This window comes from Carassius gibelio, chromosome B23, assembly GCF_023724105.1.
Source record: "Carassius gibelio isolate Cgi1373 ecotype wild population from Czech Republic chromosome B23, carGib1.2-hapl.c, whole genome shotgun sequence".
Classification (NCBI taxonomy): domain Eukaryota; kingdom Metazoa; phylum Chordata; class Actinopteri; order Cypriniformes; family Cyprinidae; genus Carassius; species Carassius gibelio.
This window is the reverse complement of record NC_068418.1, coordinates 19,788,362-19,802,531: the sequence shown is the minus strand read 5'-3', so window position 1 is coordinate 19,802,531 and position 14,170 is coordinate 19,788,362. Positions and strand designations below refer to the sequence as shown.

General features: G+C 36.9%; 1 protein-coding gene across 1 annotated transcript; it reads left to right on the top strand.

Moving 5' to 3' along the window:
* Positions 1-5,303: 5,303 nt before the first annotated feature.
* Positions 5,304-7,334, top strand: LOC128011883 (L-rhamnose-binding lectin CSL3-like). The gene is made up of 5 exons (XM_052594656.1): positions 5,304-5,356; positions 5,851-5,874; positions 5,990-6,046; positions 6,216-6,351; positions 6,492-7,334. The coding sequence occupies exons 1-5, from the start codon at positions 5,326-5,328 to the stop codon at positions 6,595-6,597; spliced, it is 354 nt and encodes a 117-aa protein (XP_052450616.1). The 5' UTR covers positions 5,304-5,325; the 3' UTR covers positions 6,598-7,334.
* The last annotated feature ends 6,836 nt before the right edge of the window (positions 7,335-14,170 follow it).

The following is a 14,170-nucleotide window of genomic DNA, read 5'->3' as shown; positions in this document are numbered from 1 at the left end:
AATATGGTAAAACCATTTTTGGTTTAACGGTTTTATACCGCACAAAATACAGTTACACTGTAGTAGGTTTAACGGTTTTACTTTATATTTACAGTTTAATAACATAATTTAACTGATATAATATTAATATACAAACTTACTGAAGTACTGAAATCTGTTTTGTACCTTTGTATTACACTGGTAACCATCAAAAGCAGGTGATGATGAGAAAGTCACGTGGTGAAACAAATCCCATCACAAGCAGCTTTTAAATAATAAGGTAAATAGAAGGTGCACGGTGTCATTCACACAAGCACTAAACACCATCATGGTGAGACTCATTAAACTGAAATATGCAATAAACATTAATTTAACAACATGTTATGTAACATACAAACCTAATAAACATAACAGATGAGAAAAAATAAGAAGAAACATAGTTATTTCAAAGAAAAAACATCAAATTCAAACAAAATTTGAAATGCAACGCAGAGGATTCTGGGAACGTAAGTTTACGGTTTTTCCCTGTAAAGTTTACAGGAAACTACCATTAACCAGTAAACAGGTTTGTATTGTAGCATTTTCACAGTTCTTTATTGTTAAAATCAGAGTCATTTTTTAAAGTGTGGATACCATGGTAAACAGTAAACATCAGGATATCCATAACCAGGCTAAACTGCATCGTTTTTCTTGCATCTGTTGTATACATTTTCTATCTCCACAGGTCGAGTTCGGTACAACATTTGATGTTTCCAACACATTTTGCGCTTGATCACATGTTACGACAACCACGCGGGACATTCTAAAATGCTTAACTTGGTTTAATAATAATGTAATGTACTAATAATGTACTAATACTAATCTTAATACACATATTTCATATTTTAACATTCACCAGAAGATGACACAACTGCCTTTCACATCCATATATCATATCAACATGTGAGAAAATGCTGTTTTCCTGCATGTGGGTTTATGAGTAAAAACATTTATTCTTATTATTTATTTACTAATTAGAGTATGGGAATTATGTCACACACACACACACACACACACACACAGCATATGATAGCAAATTTTTAATCAATGGGATTAAACTCATAATTTCATTTAGAATACGCTTCGTTATTTATGCAACATAACATTAATATTAAGACTTAGGCTCTCTGCAAAAAGACGCAGAATGGACATGAACATATCTGTGGGGCTCTGAATGTGGACTCCTTTTGTGGACGCGTTCTTCACGAAACAAATGAGCAGAAGCATGGCAGCTAAACTCTAAATATTCAGTGTTTAATTATAATGGTGTTCTCATTATAATGGTATGGGTGTGACAGTCCAGTCATAGTTAGTAATATTCTGCTTTGTAGTTTGACCTGCTCGTGCTGCGAGCTGAAGAGATATCACCATTGTTCTACAATGAAGTGCTTGACTCAAAACCAGATGCATCTTAAATCAGGTAAATAATTTATCCACGATATACACCGGCTGAAATGTTATGAAATCACTTGTACCCTACCTGTTCGAACAAAATCCAGTCTCTGTCTGTGTCAGTTTGAGTCTTGGTAAAGTTTTAAATGCCTGCCACCAAGATGCTCCTCTGTCAGTCACGGATTATGGAAAGTGAAACATAAATCTCTAAGGGTGGTTGGAGGTATTCACGCACTTTATAATATTAATTTAAAGCTTCTTTCTTTTCAGATTCTTACAGCTTTATCATAATAGGCTGCATATTAACTTATTTGGAGAAAACTGCAAGTTCTATGTGAAATCAGATATTGGAGCGCTTGCATATAGTCAGAATGGCCCATGAATATTCGAAGAGATTGGTAGTCGAATCAGGCTCCTCGAATCGAAGCATGTGTAGGAGTCTATAAGTACCTGGAAGTGACGTATTGCTGCGTATGAGTTTAGGGAGTAAAAAAGTTTATCTTATTTTCAAATAAGAGTAGTGGGGAATAAATTAAGGGGCAGTTTGATTTTAGTGGGGTTTCCTTTCTTTCTCTCGGAGGGTAAGCTTTGCACACCTTTTTTTAAATTGGTTAATCGTATACTTTGACTCAGAATCTTAGTGAAAACCATAATGCTGCAATACATGATTTGTCTAAATGTTACAGAGCATGATCCGCATCAGAAGGTGAGGAAACCGCCTGGAAGAGCAGAAGCGGCACATCCTTTTTGGCATACTCTTTCTGTTTCTCTCGAATCTGCTTTGAAATGTTTTTTTTAAAAAGCTTCATTCAAATAAATCGCTGGTTGAAATGAAATCTGCCACCAAACTTTCACACACATTCACACTTTTGGGGGGGGTTCAGTGTTTTGGGTAGTTTTTTTGTTACTCCGATCTTGGGCCAGCCTTAACCCAGTGGTTGAGTTAGCTATTTAACGCGGGGATTTGCTTCTCTTCTGGAAAGAGCAGTTCTTAGCGCCATCGAATTAACGCTTTCTTCCGTAAAATACAGGTTTTTATAGACTATCTATAAAATCATTGCGGTGCTGAATATCGTTCAGTTTTATGCGGATGAATCACCTTTAACGAGTGTTGCGTCTTTTCGAGTGATTGGAAAGGCCTGCTTTGCATGAAACAAACCATTTTATTCATAAAGATATAGAATACAAATGTTCCCTCAGAGCTGTTTACTGTTTGTTTTTGGGCAGGTTATAAAGGCAATCGCAGTATATTTTGGCTGTATGAGTGAAAGGGGAGAATTTATATGTGCGTAAATGTCAAGTCAATAAAAGACTTTCCCATACACCTGCGTATCCTCACTCCTCGATCCTAGCCTCCTCATGGTGCAATTAGAGAATTGAGATGTCCTTCAAGATGGCTGTGCTCGATTGGTTTCCGGGTCATAGGATGGAGGAGGGAAGCACTGTAAAGAATGACGGCCCTGAAGTGGCCGAGAACTGGATAAAAGACCTCAACCTCAGCTGGCCTGAACTGGGCCAAAACAGGTTTTATGATTGGTGTCAATTCTTAAGTAAACCAGAATCCCCAAATCTGAGCCACACCTGAGCCTTATATAGCCCAGACCCAATCCAGATAGCAAGCAGTTTCGGCCTGAATGGATTTCATGTGGGCTGGATATGGCCCAACACTATATTGCTGTCTGGGAATATTAATATTTCATATTACCTTATATATAGACCCCTTAATCGTCACATCACTGTGATGTCACCACTCTAGCTGGAGGCAAAACAGGCAAAACTCATAGCAGGTGCGCTAAAAGTTTGAGGTTTTGACTTTAAAATGTCTTCTTGTTGGGTTTTTGGCTGCCAGAATAGAATGAACAGCACTTTCCTTTCAAAACTAAAGTTTCACCGGATCCCGCCAGACATTCCTTCACAGAAATCAAGAAGACAATTTTGGTTGAATGCAATACGGAGTACAGACTGGACGGAAATGATAATAAATAATGCTCGTGTTTGCAGTGCACACTTCATATCAGGTCAAATTATCTATGAACTGGTGTGTTGGTTTTATCTAGTAAATCAGCAAGTTTAATTTTTATAGGTGAAAAGTCGCCAACCTTCAGCGCACTAGCCAGTTTAAATGTTAAACAAACATACAGCTATAGATGTGTGTGCCATCCTTTGAATGGTCTCTTAAAATAATACACATTGCTAATCATAGTTAGCCCAGCGATAGGTTACATCTCAATTCTCATTCAAAACATGCATCACCTGAAACACGACATGTCGTAATCTGTGACGAAACCGGCGACAGCCAATGAGCATTTGATATCACTGCCATAAAACTTGTAAAACTTCTTAATGGCACATTTTTAAACAGTAGCTACAGAGGAAAGAGATCCATATCGCCAATGAATGCGGTTTGAATTTGGATCTGGTCCTCACACCAAGCATTACATGGATACTATTATAGATCAGTGTGTGGCCCATAAGGATTCTAAGATTATTTGTACCAGGAATAATAATATAAAATGTAATAAAATTCTAATTAAGTGCAGTTTAATGCACTTGACTGATTTGCTTAATTTTTAAATGATAATGTTTCATTCTGTTTTGACTTGCCATTTCAAAGACTACATTTTAACAATACTACACTTTATTTAAATGTCTGTGATCATTTAATCATTATCATGCAATACTGTATTTATCTTGTTTAGCATGGGTCACATAATATGCTGCCAGATAATATGCTGCCACACTCCTCCCCCCAACAATCAGCCCTCATGTTATTTTGCCGGAATCCCCGCCGTGCCGTCATTGCCACACATGGCCCACCTCTGGCAAACAGTTGAATGATCAGATAAACAGTTAAAAATATACATACATAACAGAAAGATTTCTTGCTCTGATAGATTATTCTCAAAAACATGCCATGGACCTTTAGGGCTCGGATACAAATATAATTTGTGACATAAACAGAGTTATCCAGCAAGACATAGTGAAATGATGTGGTTGCTCAAACAAGGTACTGTGAAGGATACTGTGATCATTGATAGTGTTAAAGGTGTCTTATGTATATGAGTGAATGTTTTTTTTTTTGCGTGTGTCAGGGGTTTTGTAATTCAACTGAAATTGTGAAACTTGTTTATTAAATAAATTCAATAAAATCTCAAACCAAAAATAAACTTTATATAATTTTTCAGTTGAAATTAAATATGCCTTCCCTCCTTCACACACACTGATGTCTTTGAAAAATCATATAACATGGCACAGCCTATTACAGTAGCATTTAATGGGTTGAAAAAAAATATATAAATAAAAATATTATTGATTAGAACTATTTGAAACAGATGGCCAGTTATATGTTTTATAGGAAAAGAATATGTACAGTAAATTAAACACTGATAGAAGCTTATATTTTCTTCTCACTTGTAATTTGGGCAGTTCATTGATCTTATCAGATGCAGGAGGTATTTTTATCATTGTATTTCTAAGCATGCCAAAATGGTAAAAGTCCAATGCATGGTCAAAGCATGCAGATAAATAACCAAGAATTCTCAGTGCTCAAGAACAGTATAAAGGCCATAGTATTTGAGATTTCCTGGTTAAAAAAAAACAAACACTTTTATGACAAACCAAAGATCACAAAACTTTATCTACTAATAAAAAGGCCCAGCATAAGGAAGTAACATTTATTATTACAATTTTCCTGGAAAATGTCTCAGTTGGTTCTGACTAAACATATGATCAATAAACAGTAAAACTGGATAATATCGAATCATAAAACATTTGCAATGTACAATCAACCAAGTCAAAAAGATTTGTTATCTGTTATTTCCAGATTATGATGGATCTGTGTGTATTATAAATACAATGTGCACGTGTGTTTTCTTGTGAGAATACTATAGTTTTCCTTCTGTTCACACATTCAACATGCTGGTGCAAAAGCTAATCTGGATCATTTGTAAGTATTCATTTAGAATTTAAAGATTGCTCCACTTACTGAATTAAAATTTCTTGATAATTTACTTACCCGCATGTCATTCAAGATGTTCATGTTTTTCTTTTCTTCTTTTTTTTGTCACAAATAAAAAAAATTTGTGGAAAACATTCCAGGATTTTTTTCCATATGGTGGACTGCAATGGCACTTAACAGACTCAAAGTTAAAAATGCAGTTTCAATGCAGCTTCAAAAGGATCGTTTCATTAGATAAGACCCTTATTCCTCGCTGGAATCGTGTAGAGCCCTTTGAAGCTGCACTGAAACTCCATTTTTAACCTTCAATCTGTTGAGCACCAAAGTCCACTATATGGACCAAAAAAACTTAATTTCTTCTTTCATCTTGGATGGGAAATAAGGGACATTTTCATTCTGGAAGTGGAGTAATAGTTTAACTTCAATGATTTCAAATGTTCAGTTCAGTGTTTCAATTGGTCTCTTGTGATTTTGACTTTCAGTGCTGCTCTTTCTGTGTCGGCAAGGTAAGAATGCTAGTTGACTATAGATATAAGGTACAAAGTCATTAAATAAAAAAGATTTAAGTACAGAATAAAATTAAATAATTGTATTATTTTCTGGCATGTTTCCTCCCTGCAGGAGTAGAAGCAAAAAGAGCAGTGGTCTGTGAAGGAGGGTTTATGAAACTCCGCTGTCGTGAGTAATTCAGTCATTTCTAATTTATATTTTTCGGCCTTTTGTGCCCAAATAGGACAGTTTGAGAGTGACAGGAAGCAATGGAAGATTTACCACTATTCTCATTATACTTTTAAATTAATAAATTAATTGATTATACATTTTTTGTTGTTGTTTTTACATGTGTCAGTTTCCGGAGTAATAAAGATCAATAAAGCCAACTATGGGCGGACTGATCGCACAACATGCACTCGGGGGATATTAGATGTTCACACCTCAAATATGAACTGCTTCCAAAGATCATCCCTCCGTATAATGTCCCATCGGTACGATTAACAAACGGCAGAGAAAAAATAGTTTGTTTGCAATTAAATTTTACGCATAATTTACAAGAGCAAGAAAAACATAATTCTTATGTCAATGTTATATTAAATATATTTTAAAGTACTTGTTATTGTCTTTCCAGGTGTAATGCAAGAAAGCGATGTTCTGTTCATGTAGCGAACACAGTTTTCTCTGATCCTTGTGCTTGGACTTATAAATACCTGGATGTAGATTTTATATGTGTCTAAAAGGTACATTTTGCAGTTGATTATTAAAATTACTTAGCTTCAGAAATGCTATGTAGATGATCACAACTAATAATGTTTGACTTTTCCATTTGGTGCATTGAAAAGAAACCAAATAAGTGCTACTGCCTACTCTGATCCTGGAAGTGATGTATTTGTATAATTTAGTGACTACACTTTCACATAAATGTATTCTATACAGAATGCTCGGTGTTAAAAAGAAAACATTATTATAGATAAAGTTATAAAGGTATAGGTATAGATGTTGCTAATCTTGTTTCTGGTTTGAGAAATATTAATTAACTCCTGAGTCTATGTATGTATATACATATATATATGTTGCATATAAAAAATACAGAAAACTATAAATTATTATCCTGAAATGGCTTCAAATTCTATACTTGTAGTATAATTCATTTAATTTTAGTTTTTGAGGTGATTTTTGTGAGATTCTCTGTTAGACTATCTGTCTCGCTGTTAGATAAATCTATCAGGCACACTTTTTTGTGTAAATGTAGGTAACTATAATGCTGTTTAATATAAAACTGTCAAAAAAATTAATAAAACACCATCTACTCTGTAAGGAATATCAGCACCAACAAACCTCATTAATTGAGAACAATCAAGAGATCTGGAGAGAGAACAACTCAAATTCTTGTAGTAGAATACAAAACACAATAGCTCAGTATTTCATTTTTGAAAGTTATCTTGCAAGTTATCTTGTTACAATTTGTCTTGTAAAAGCAGAAATAAAAATACATTTTATGTACTAAAACAATTTTGTCTGACTTAAGTTTTATTGACAGCCAGGAATCCATTAGTCACAACAACCAAGAGGCTTCTGAACAGAAAAATGCATGCACATTTACACCTTGGAGATAATGCTAAAATAAATAATGTTACAGGTTTGCATGTTTTGCACGGTTGGATTGGTTCCACTCATCTGGGCTGGTCATGCAGCTGACAGTTAGACTGTCTTATCATGTGATACGTATACAAATGTAATATGCATGACTTTGGCATGGCTCTTAGACCATTTTCCTTTTAAGGCTGGGCTCTAGACATTTTAAAGCAGTGACACCACCGATGAGAAAAAGTAAACATAAAATGACTATTGTTTTCTTTTAATAAGTGCATTTACTAATAATATTAAATGTATCTTTCGGGATGCACATTTGAAAAACACTGAGCTTGTAATGAGGGTTCAGAGATCAATCTGAAGCTTTATTCAAGATAAACGGAGATCAGGTTACAACAAAAACAGAAGTGTCAGAATGAAAATCCAAAATCATGAACAGGTTTACCAGGCAGAGGTCAGGGCAGCTAGCAGAGAATCCCAATATTAGTCCAATGTAGTACACAGGGAATCAGGAGTGAAATGCTCAATAATGTAGCCGGGGCAAAACAAGACTTCGCAATGACTGAGAGTTTGGATACTGCTTAAATGGGTCACTGAAATGGGAAACACCTGTGCAGGCTATCAGTCTCATGTGCCGGGTGTATTGTGGGAAATGTAGTTTAAACAAATACTCAGGAGAAGGATCCCTCCGATGGTGTTCAGGAAGGGCCAAAGAGGCCAGATTCATGACAGAGCCCCCTCCCTGCGAGCGGCTCCTGAAGAGAGAGGCAGTTCTACACCGAGGCCTTCCACGGTGTGAGGTGCAGGCCTGTTGGGAACTAACCCTTTAAAGTTGATTGAACATATGATCAATAAAGCTGTAAAATGGGTTAATATTGAATCACAAAACATTTGCTATGTACAATCAACCAAGTTAAACTGTTATTCACAGATGATAACTGATCTGTCATAATTATAAATACCAGAGTTTTTCTTCTTTCACACATTCAACATGCACCTGTAGGTGTATTACCTCGGTGTCAAAAAAGGTACATTTTTAAAGCTGATAATCAATCATAAAATACTTCATCTTCAGACGTGCTATTTAGATGATAACAAATAATAATCTTTGTTTTTATCTGTTTAAGATGCATCACGGAAAAAAACAAATAACTGCATCAGATTCTGTCCACTCTGATCCTGTCACGGTGTCCATTTATAATAATATTATAGATCAAATATCATTTCATCAGTCATCAAATATAAAATATAATTATTAATTACTTGTGGCATTCTCTAGACAATCTGTCCCTCAGTCTCTGTTTTATATATAAACCATAAACCATAGCTAATTTAATAAAGCTTTGTAATAATTTGTAATCTCATAACCCCCCCCCCCCCCCCCCCCCCCACACACACACACACACACCGCTCGACCATACCCCTTGAATTACTATTATTATTATTATTTGTACAATTTGACCACTGACTGTACTTAGCCAACAATTTATTATTAGTTCTAAAATTATCCTGTATAAAACTAGTTACTGGCATTACATGCACTAACAAAAAGCAATCATTTCCTGAATCACATACCTATCCTTACGAAAAAGAAGTTTATTCATGCTATTAGAATATATTTTTTTGAAACTAAAAATAGCAAAGTATAGGCTACTTTTAGCTGCTCTTTTTATGTACTTCTCAGAAATGTGCTTTATGTACTTCTCAGAAATATCTTAAAGGAACACTCCGACTTTTTGGGACTTTAGCTTATTCACAGTATCCCCCAGAGTTAGATAAGTCCATACATGCCTTTTTCATTTCTGTGCGTTCTGTAAGTGTTATTTGACGCACCCAACGCTAGCATAGCTTACCACAAAGACTGGATGTAAATGGATAATGGTAACATAGTAATCCCAATAAGTGACAAAATAATGCAAACATTTTCCTATTTACATGTTGTGATCTGTATAGTCACAGCGTGTACAAATAACAAGGCTATATGAGATAGAGACCATTTTTAATCGTATAAATACTGGGAACTATATTCTCACTAGGCGTAGGAGCACAGCTAATGTTACTTGGGTGGAGTTGCTACTTGGGCGGAGTGATTAGCGCAGCAGCCGAGACGCGCCATGGTGAGGAGCAGAGTGTTCGCTCAAGAGTTTGAGTAATAGAGTCAGAAATTACGAGATAGTAAATTTATAGTGTACAATCATGGGTGTTCGCTGTATTGTAAAGAGCTGCAACAATAAACAGGGGAGACCAGGTAATACTATGATTCTTCATAGAATTCCAACCAAAAACGCATGGAACCACCACATAACAAATCAGAGCTAGAAACCATACTGGTTATCATCAATTATCTGTCCCGATTCGCCTCAAGACTGGCAGAGTTAAACGCATCGTTGTGCCAGATGCTGAAACAAGGCAACGAGTTTACATGGGATGAAACGCACAGCGCTGCCTTCCAACAGATCAAAGACTTGATCACTAGAGAGCCAGGGCCTGTACTGGCATACCACAACCAGGGGCGCTGCACAAGATCCCGGGCCCTATGCATAGGCAGTCCTAATGGGCACCCCTCCCCTTGAAAATATATATTCCAGACTTTTCAAGGGCCCTCTCTTCTTTTGGGACCTTGGTAATCAGTACTGGTTTTACCCCCAGTCCGACGCCCCTGACTACAACCCACTGGAGCACTGCAACTGCAGGTAGACGTGTCTAAAAACAACTAGGGTGCAGTTCTTTTGCAAAAAGGAAAACCGATCATTTATGCATCGAGATCGCTCATGGAAACGGAGCAAAATTATGCACAAATAGAAGAAGAACTTTATGCTGTTCTGTTTGGATGTAAAGTGTTTCACACTGTGAACCCTGATAAGTTCACAGAACTCAAAAAATATTTTGTAACAGATTACACAAAAACATTTAAGTGATGTTTTTAAATGTTTTAAGTTTACATAAACTTAAAAATTTAATTCCAGTTGCCTTAAATTATCTCAGAGTTATCTTAAATAATTATATTTCTGAACTTATAATTAGGGAGTAATTCACTTATAATTTTATCTATTTTTCAACTCCTATAATGTGGGAAATACACTCAAAATTAGGCTTTTGCTGTCCATCCTCAGTCTAACCACAGGCTCTACTCTTCACCACAACGGTAACACTACAAATCCAACATAACATAAACTTTTGTAAAATCTAATATAACACAACATTTATGTATTAACTTATGTCCCTCTATGTTAATCTTGTGTAAAAACACACAAAATAACACTTAATTTCTAAATTTATTTTCCTTGTTTTCTGAAGCAAAGCATGCTGGGAACTAGAAAACACAATCATTTTAAGTTCACCTCACTACAACAATTTTTTGAGTTAACAGAACATATTTAAATTAAGTCCAATGAACTTTCGTTATTATTTGAGTGCAATTAACTAATTTAATTTGATTAATTTCACTGTTCGGTTTTACAGTGCACCAATACCTATATGGGAAAGAATTTGCTGTAGAATCGGACCACAAGTCTTTGGAGTGCAAGTCTCAAGAAACCGATCTCTGCCGCTCCACCATGTCTACAGCGCATGAGTGTACAGTTGCAGAAATACAACTTCACATTGATCCACAAACCAGGAAAAAAAATACCCGTTGTCGACACCCTGTCTAGGAAATCTGTTGCTTACCACAACACATTATTAAACGAAGCAATGGAGGCCTAGGTGCATGCGGGAGCTTGCGGATCTGCGTGAGGTGACGAAACAGGATCTACAGCTTGCAGCCTTAAGACTGGTAATTCAAGCATGATGGCCAGAGATGTGGAGAAGCTGCCCACTGCTGGTTATAAAATATTGGAATCATAGGGCGAGCTTTCATTCGCAGATGGCATTTTGCTAAAAGGTGAAAAAATCTTTGTACCACACAGTCTGAAACCTAGCATGCTAGAAAAGATACACACAGGCCACATGGGTGAGGAAAAAAGTAAGCAGCGAGCAAGGGATGTCATATTCTGGTCGTGCATGAGCAAACAAATAGCTGAAATTGTACAAAACTGCACCATTTGTCTTGTGCATTGTAACTCGAACCGATGATTGCGCACCCAACTCCAAAGTGCCCATGGCAAGCGGTCGCTACCAACATCTTCGCATGGCAGGGCGAGAATTACATCATTGCTGTTTACTATTACAGCCATTTCTTTGAGGTAGAAAAACTACATTCGACTTCCACCGCTGCTGTAATTCGAAAGCTCAAAGCAATGTTTGCTCGTCATTCAGTGCCAGAAAATGTTGTGTCAGATAATGGTCCGCAAAACAGTTCAAAGGAGTTTTATGTGTTTGCGAAACAGTGGGACTTTGTACACACAACAACAAGACCATACAATGCCCAGAGTAATGGACTTGCTGAGAAAATGGTGCAAACGGCAAAGCGGATATTGACAAAACCACACGAAGAAGCAAAGGATCTGTATCTGAGTGTAAGGTCCAGGCACCCAGCCCAAGGAAGGTATCTGGTGCTGGATGAAGGTTTCCTGCGTGTTCGGTCTTTCAGCGCATTGAGTTAATTCAATTTAGGTTAACCTCAATTCTGACTCCATTTTATCATTTAATCTGACTCCATTGTGTTATTATTTAATCTGACTCCATTTTAGTATGACCTCGAATTTAGGTTGAAATCCAAATTGGTTGTATGCCTTTTTAATTAATATTCTTCTGACATTTAATTATTCCACTGTAAAAACTAAAGGTGCCTCAGGTATCCTTTTGAGTACTACAGGAACCTTAAAATGTATTTTAAGTGCATCAAAGCTCTTTTTCTCATAATATGGTTCCTGGAGGAACCATTGTAGTCTTTGCAGTTCATGTAGGAACTCATGGGATCCTCGAAGCAATTTGTTCCCAGTTCTGAGGTTCTGGAGTCACCCTTTCATTACACAGAGACCTCAAGGTGCTCTGGAGGTTCCTGGAGGAACTCACATTTTAAGAAAGGGTTACTGTAAGCTCTGTTAACATTAAAATGGTTCCTGGAAGATCTGACTTGTAAAAGCCAGCATCTGGAAGCAATGGCGATTCTAGGGGGTGGCCTGAAAGCTCATTGGCCACCCCAGATCTGATAGCTAGTTGGTCAAGTTCGTCAACACAAGAAAGGAGAACTGCTGTCAATCAATGATGACAGCTGATCAACTGATTAAGGGCCAGTTTTACATTTTTAACTAACGCAGTAACGGTCGTACGGAGACTGAGAGCTGATTTCTGCTCAGCGGACGTTTGGCCATTCAGGTCAGGTGACCCGTGAGATGAGCGCGCGCGCTGCACCTACTGCTGCTGGTCCGTGAAACACAGGAGGACGGTCACACAGAGTAGCAACGACAAAAACGCTGGAATCAATCGATTGAGATGTATGGTAAATCAATGTTTAGTTATATCGTAGTTCTCTCTGAATGTGTAGGAAAAATGTATCTAGCACTAAGTAGCAGCTTAAAGTCGAACTACACTGCACTGGCTAGCTTAGTAGCCTGCAAACTAAGTTAAGCATTGAATACCACCGGTGCAGCAGCAGTCTGTCTGTTCCCCTCGAAATGTCTGTTTCCCTTTACGCAAACATAGTCAAGTCACCTTTATTTATATTGCGCTTTTAACAAGAAGGATTGCGTCAAAGCAACTGAACAACATTAATTAGGAAAACAGTGTGTCAATAATGCGAATGACAGTTAAAGGCAGTTCATCTTTGATTCAGTGATGTCATCATCTCAGTTCAGTTGCCGAGTACGATCAGAACTAGCGTGCACAAGAAGCGAGACTGCATGTACGGCAAGTCAAATGGTTCAAAATACCGTCCTAAATCCAAACTTGAAAATAGTTTTAAGACGAGGGGTTTTACATCTCAAAAATTATTTCCTTTTTTTTTTTTAACAGATTTATTACCGATTTCAGTGTGATGCTTGAGGCTTTGTCTATTTTGTTTTATACTGTCTTATACTTATTCATTTATGCTCATTTATTTTATTTTTGTATTATATGCCTTGCTGTTGTTGTATTTATGTATGCACTGAAAGCTTAAAAAAATCTGTGTGTGGTGTGTATGCAAAACATTCACTAGAATAAGCAGAGGTGTCAAGTAACGAAGTACAAATACTTCGTTACTGTACTTAAGTAGAAATTTGGGGTATCTATACTTTACTTGAGTGATTATTTTTCAGCCGACTTTTTACTTCTACTCCTTACATTTTGAGGCAAGTATCTGTACTTTCTACTCCTTACATTTTAAAAATAGCTTCGTTACTGCTATTTCATTTCGGCTTGTTTCCATTCCGGCTTGTCATCATTAAAAAAAAAAAAAAAAAAAAAAACCTATCCAGACAAATCGCACCATCCGGATGGAGGGAATTTGATTGTGGTTGGATGAGAAGTATAAACAAATATATTCCGACACCCTATTGGTCTGTACGCGATCCATCGCACCTGCACGTGACACAAATCACATCACAGTCCAGCCAGGACAGTTTTGGGTTCGTTTATCAAAAAATATATTTCTTAAAAGTAGGGTTGGGTATGGAACCGGTATCCGATCGCCTCAGAGTCAGTCCGCTTAAATTCCACATGAAACCAGCGTCAGACCGGTCTCCTCCCGTCTTTCAGCGCGCTCTTCAATCCACAGAGGCAAAGACCGCGAACGGAGCAGCGCATGCGCACTTAAACAAACAGAGGACACAAGGTATGTGTTTATCGATAGATTGT

Bases quoted from the DNA above. Each gene is read 5' to 3' on its own strand.
- LOC128011883 (XM_052594656.1), top strand. From the start codon at position 5,326: ATGCTGGTGCAAAAGCTAATCTGGATCATTT. The intron at 5,357-5,850 runs GTAAGTATTCAT...TTTGACTTTCAG, and splicing joins AAAGCTAATCTGGATCATTT to TGCTGCTCTTTCTGTGTCGG. The intron at 6,047-6,215 runs GTGAGTAATTCA...TACATGTGTCAG, and splicing joins GTTTATGAAACTCCGCTGTC to TTTCCGGAGTAATAAAGATC.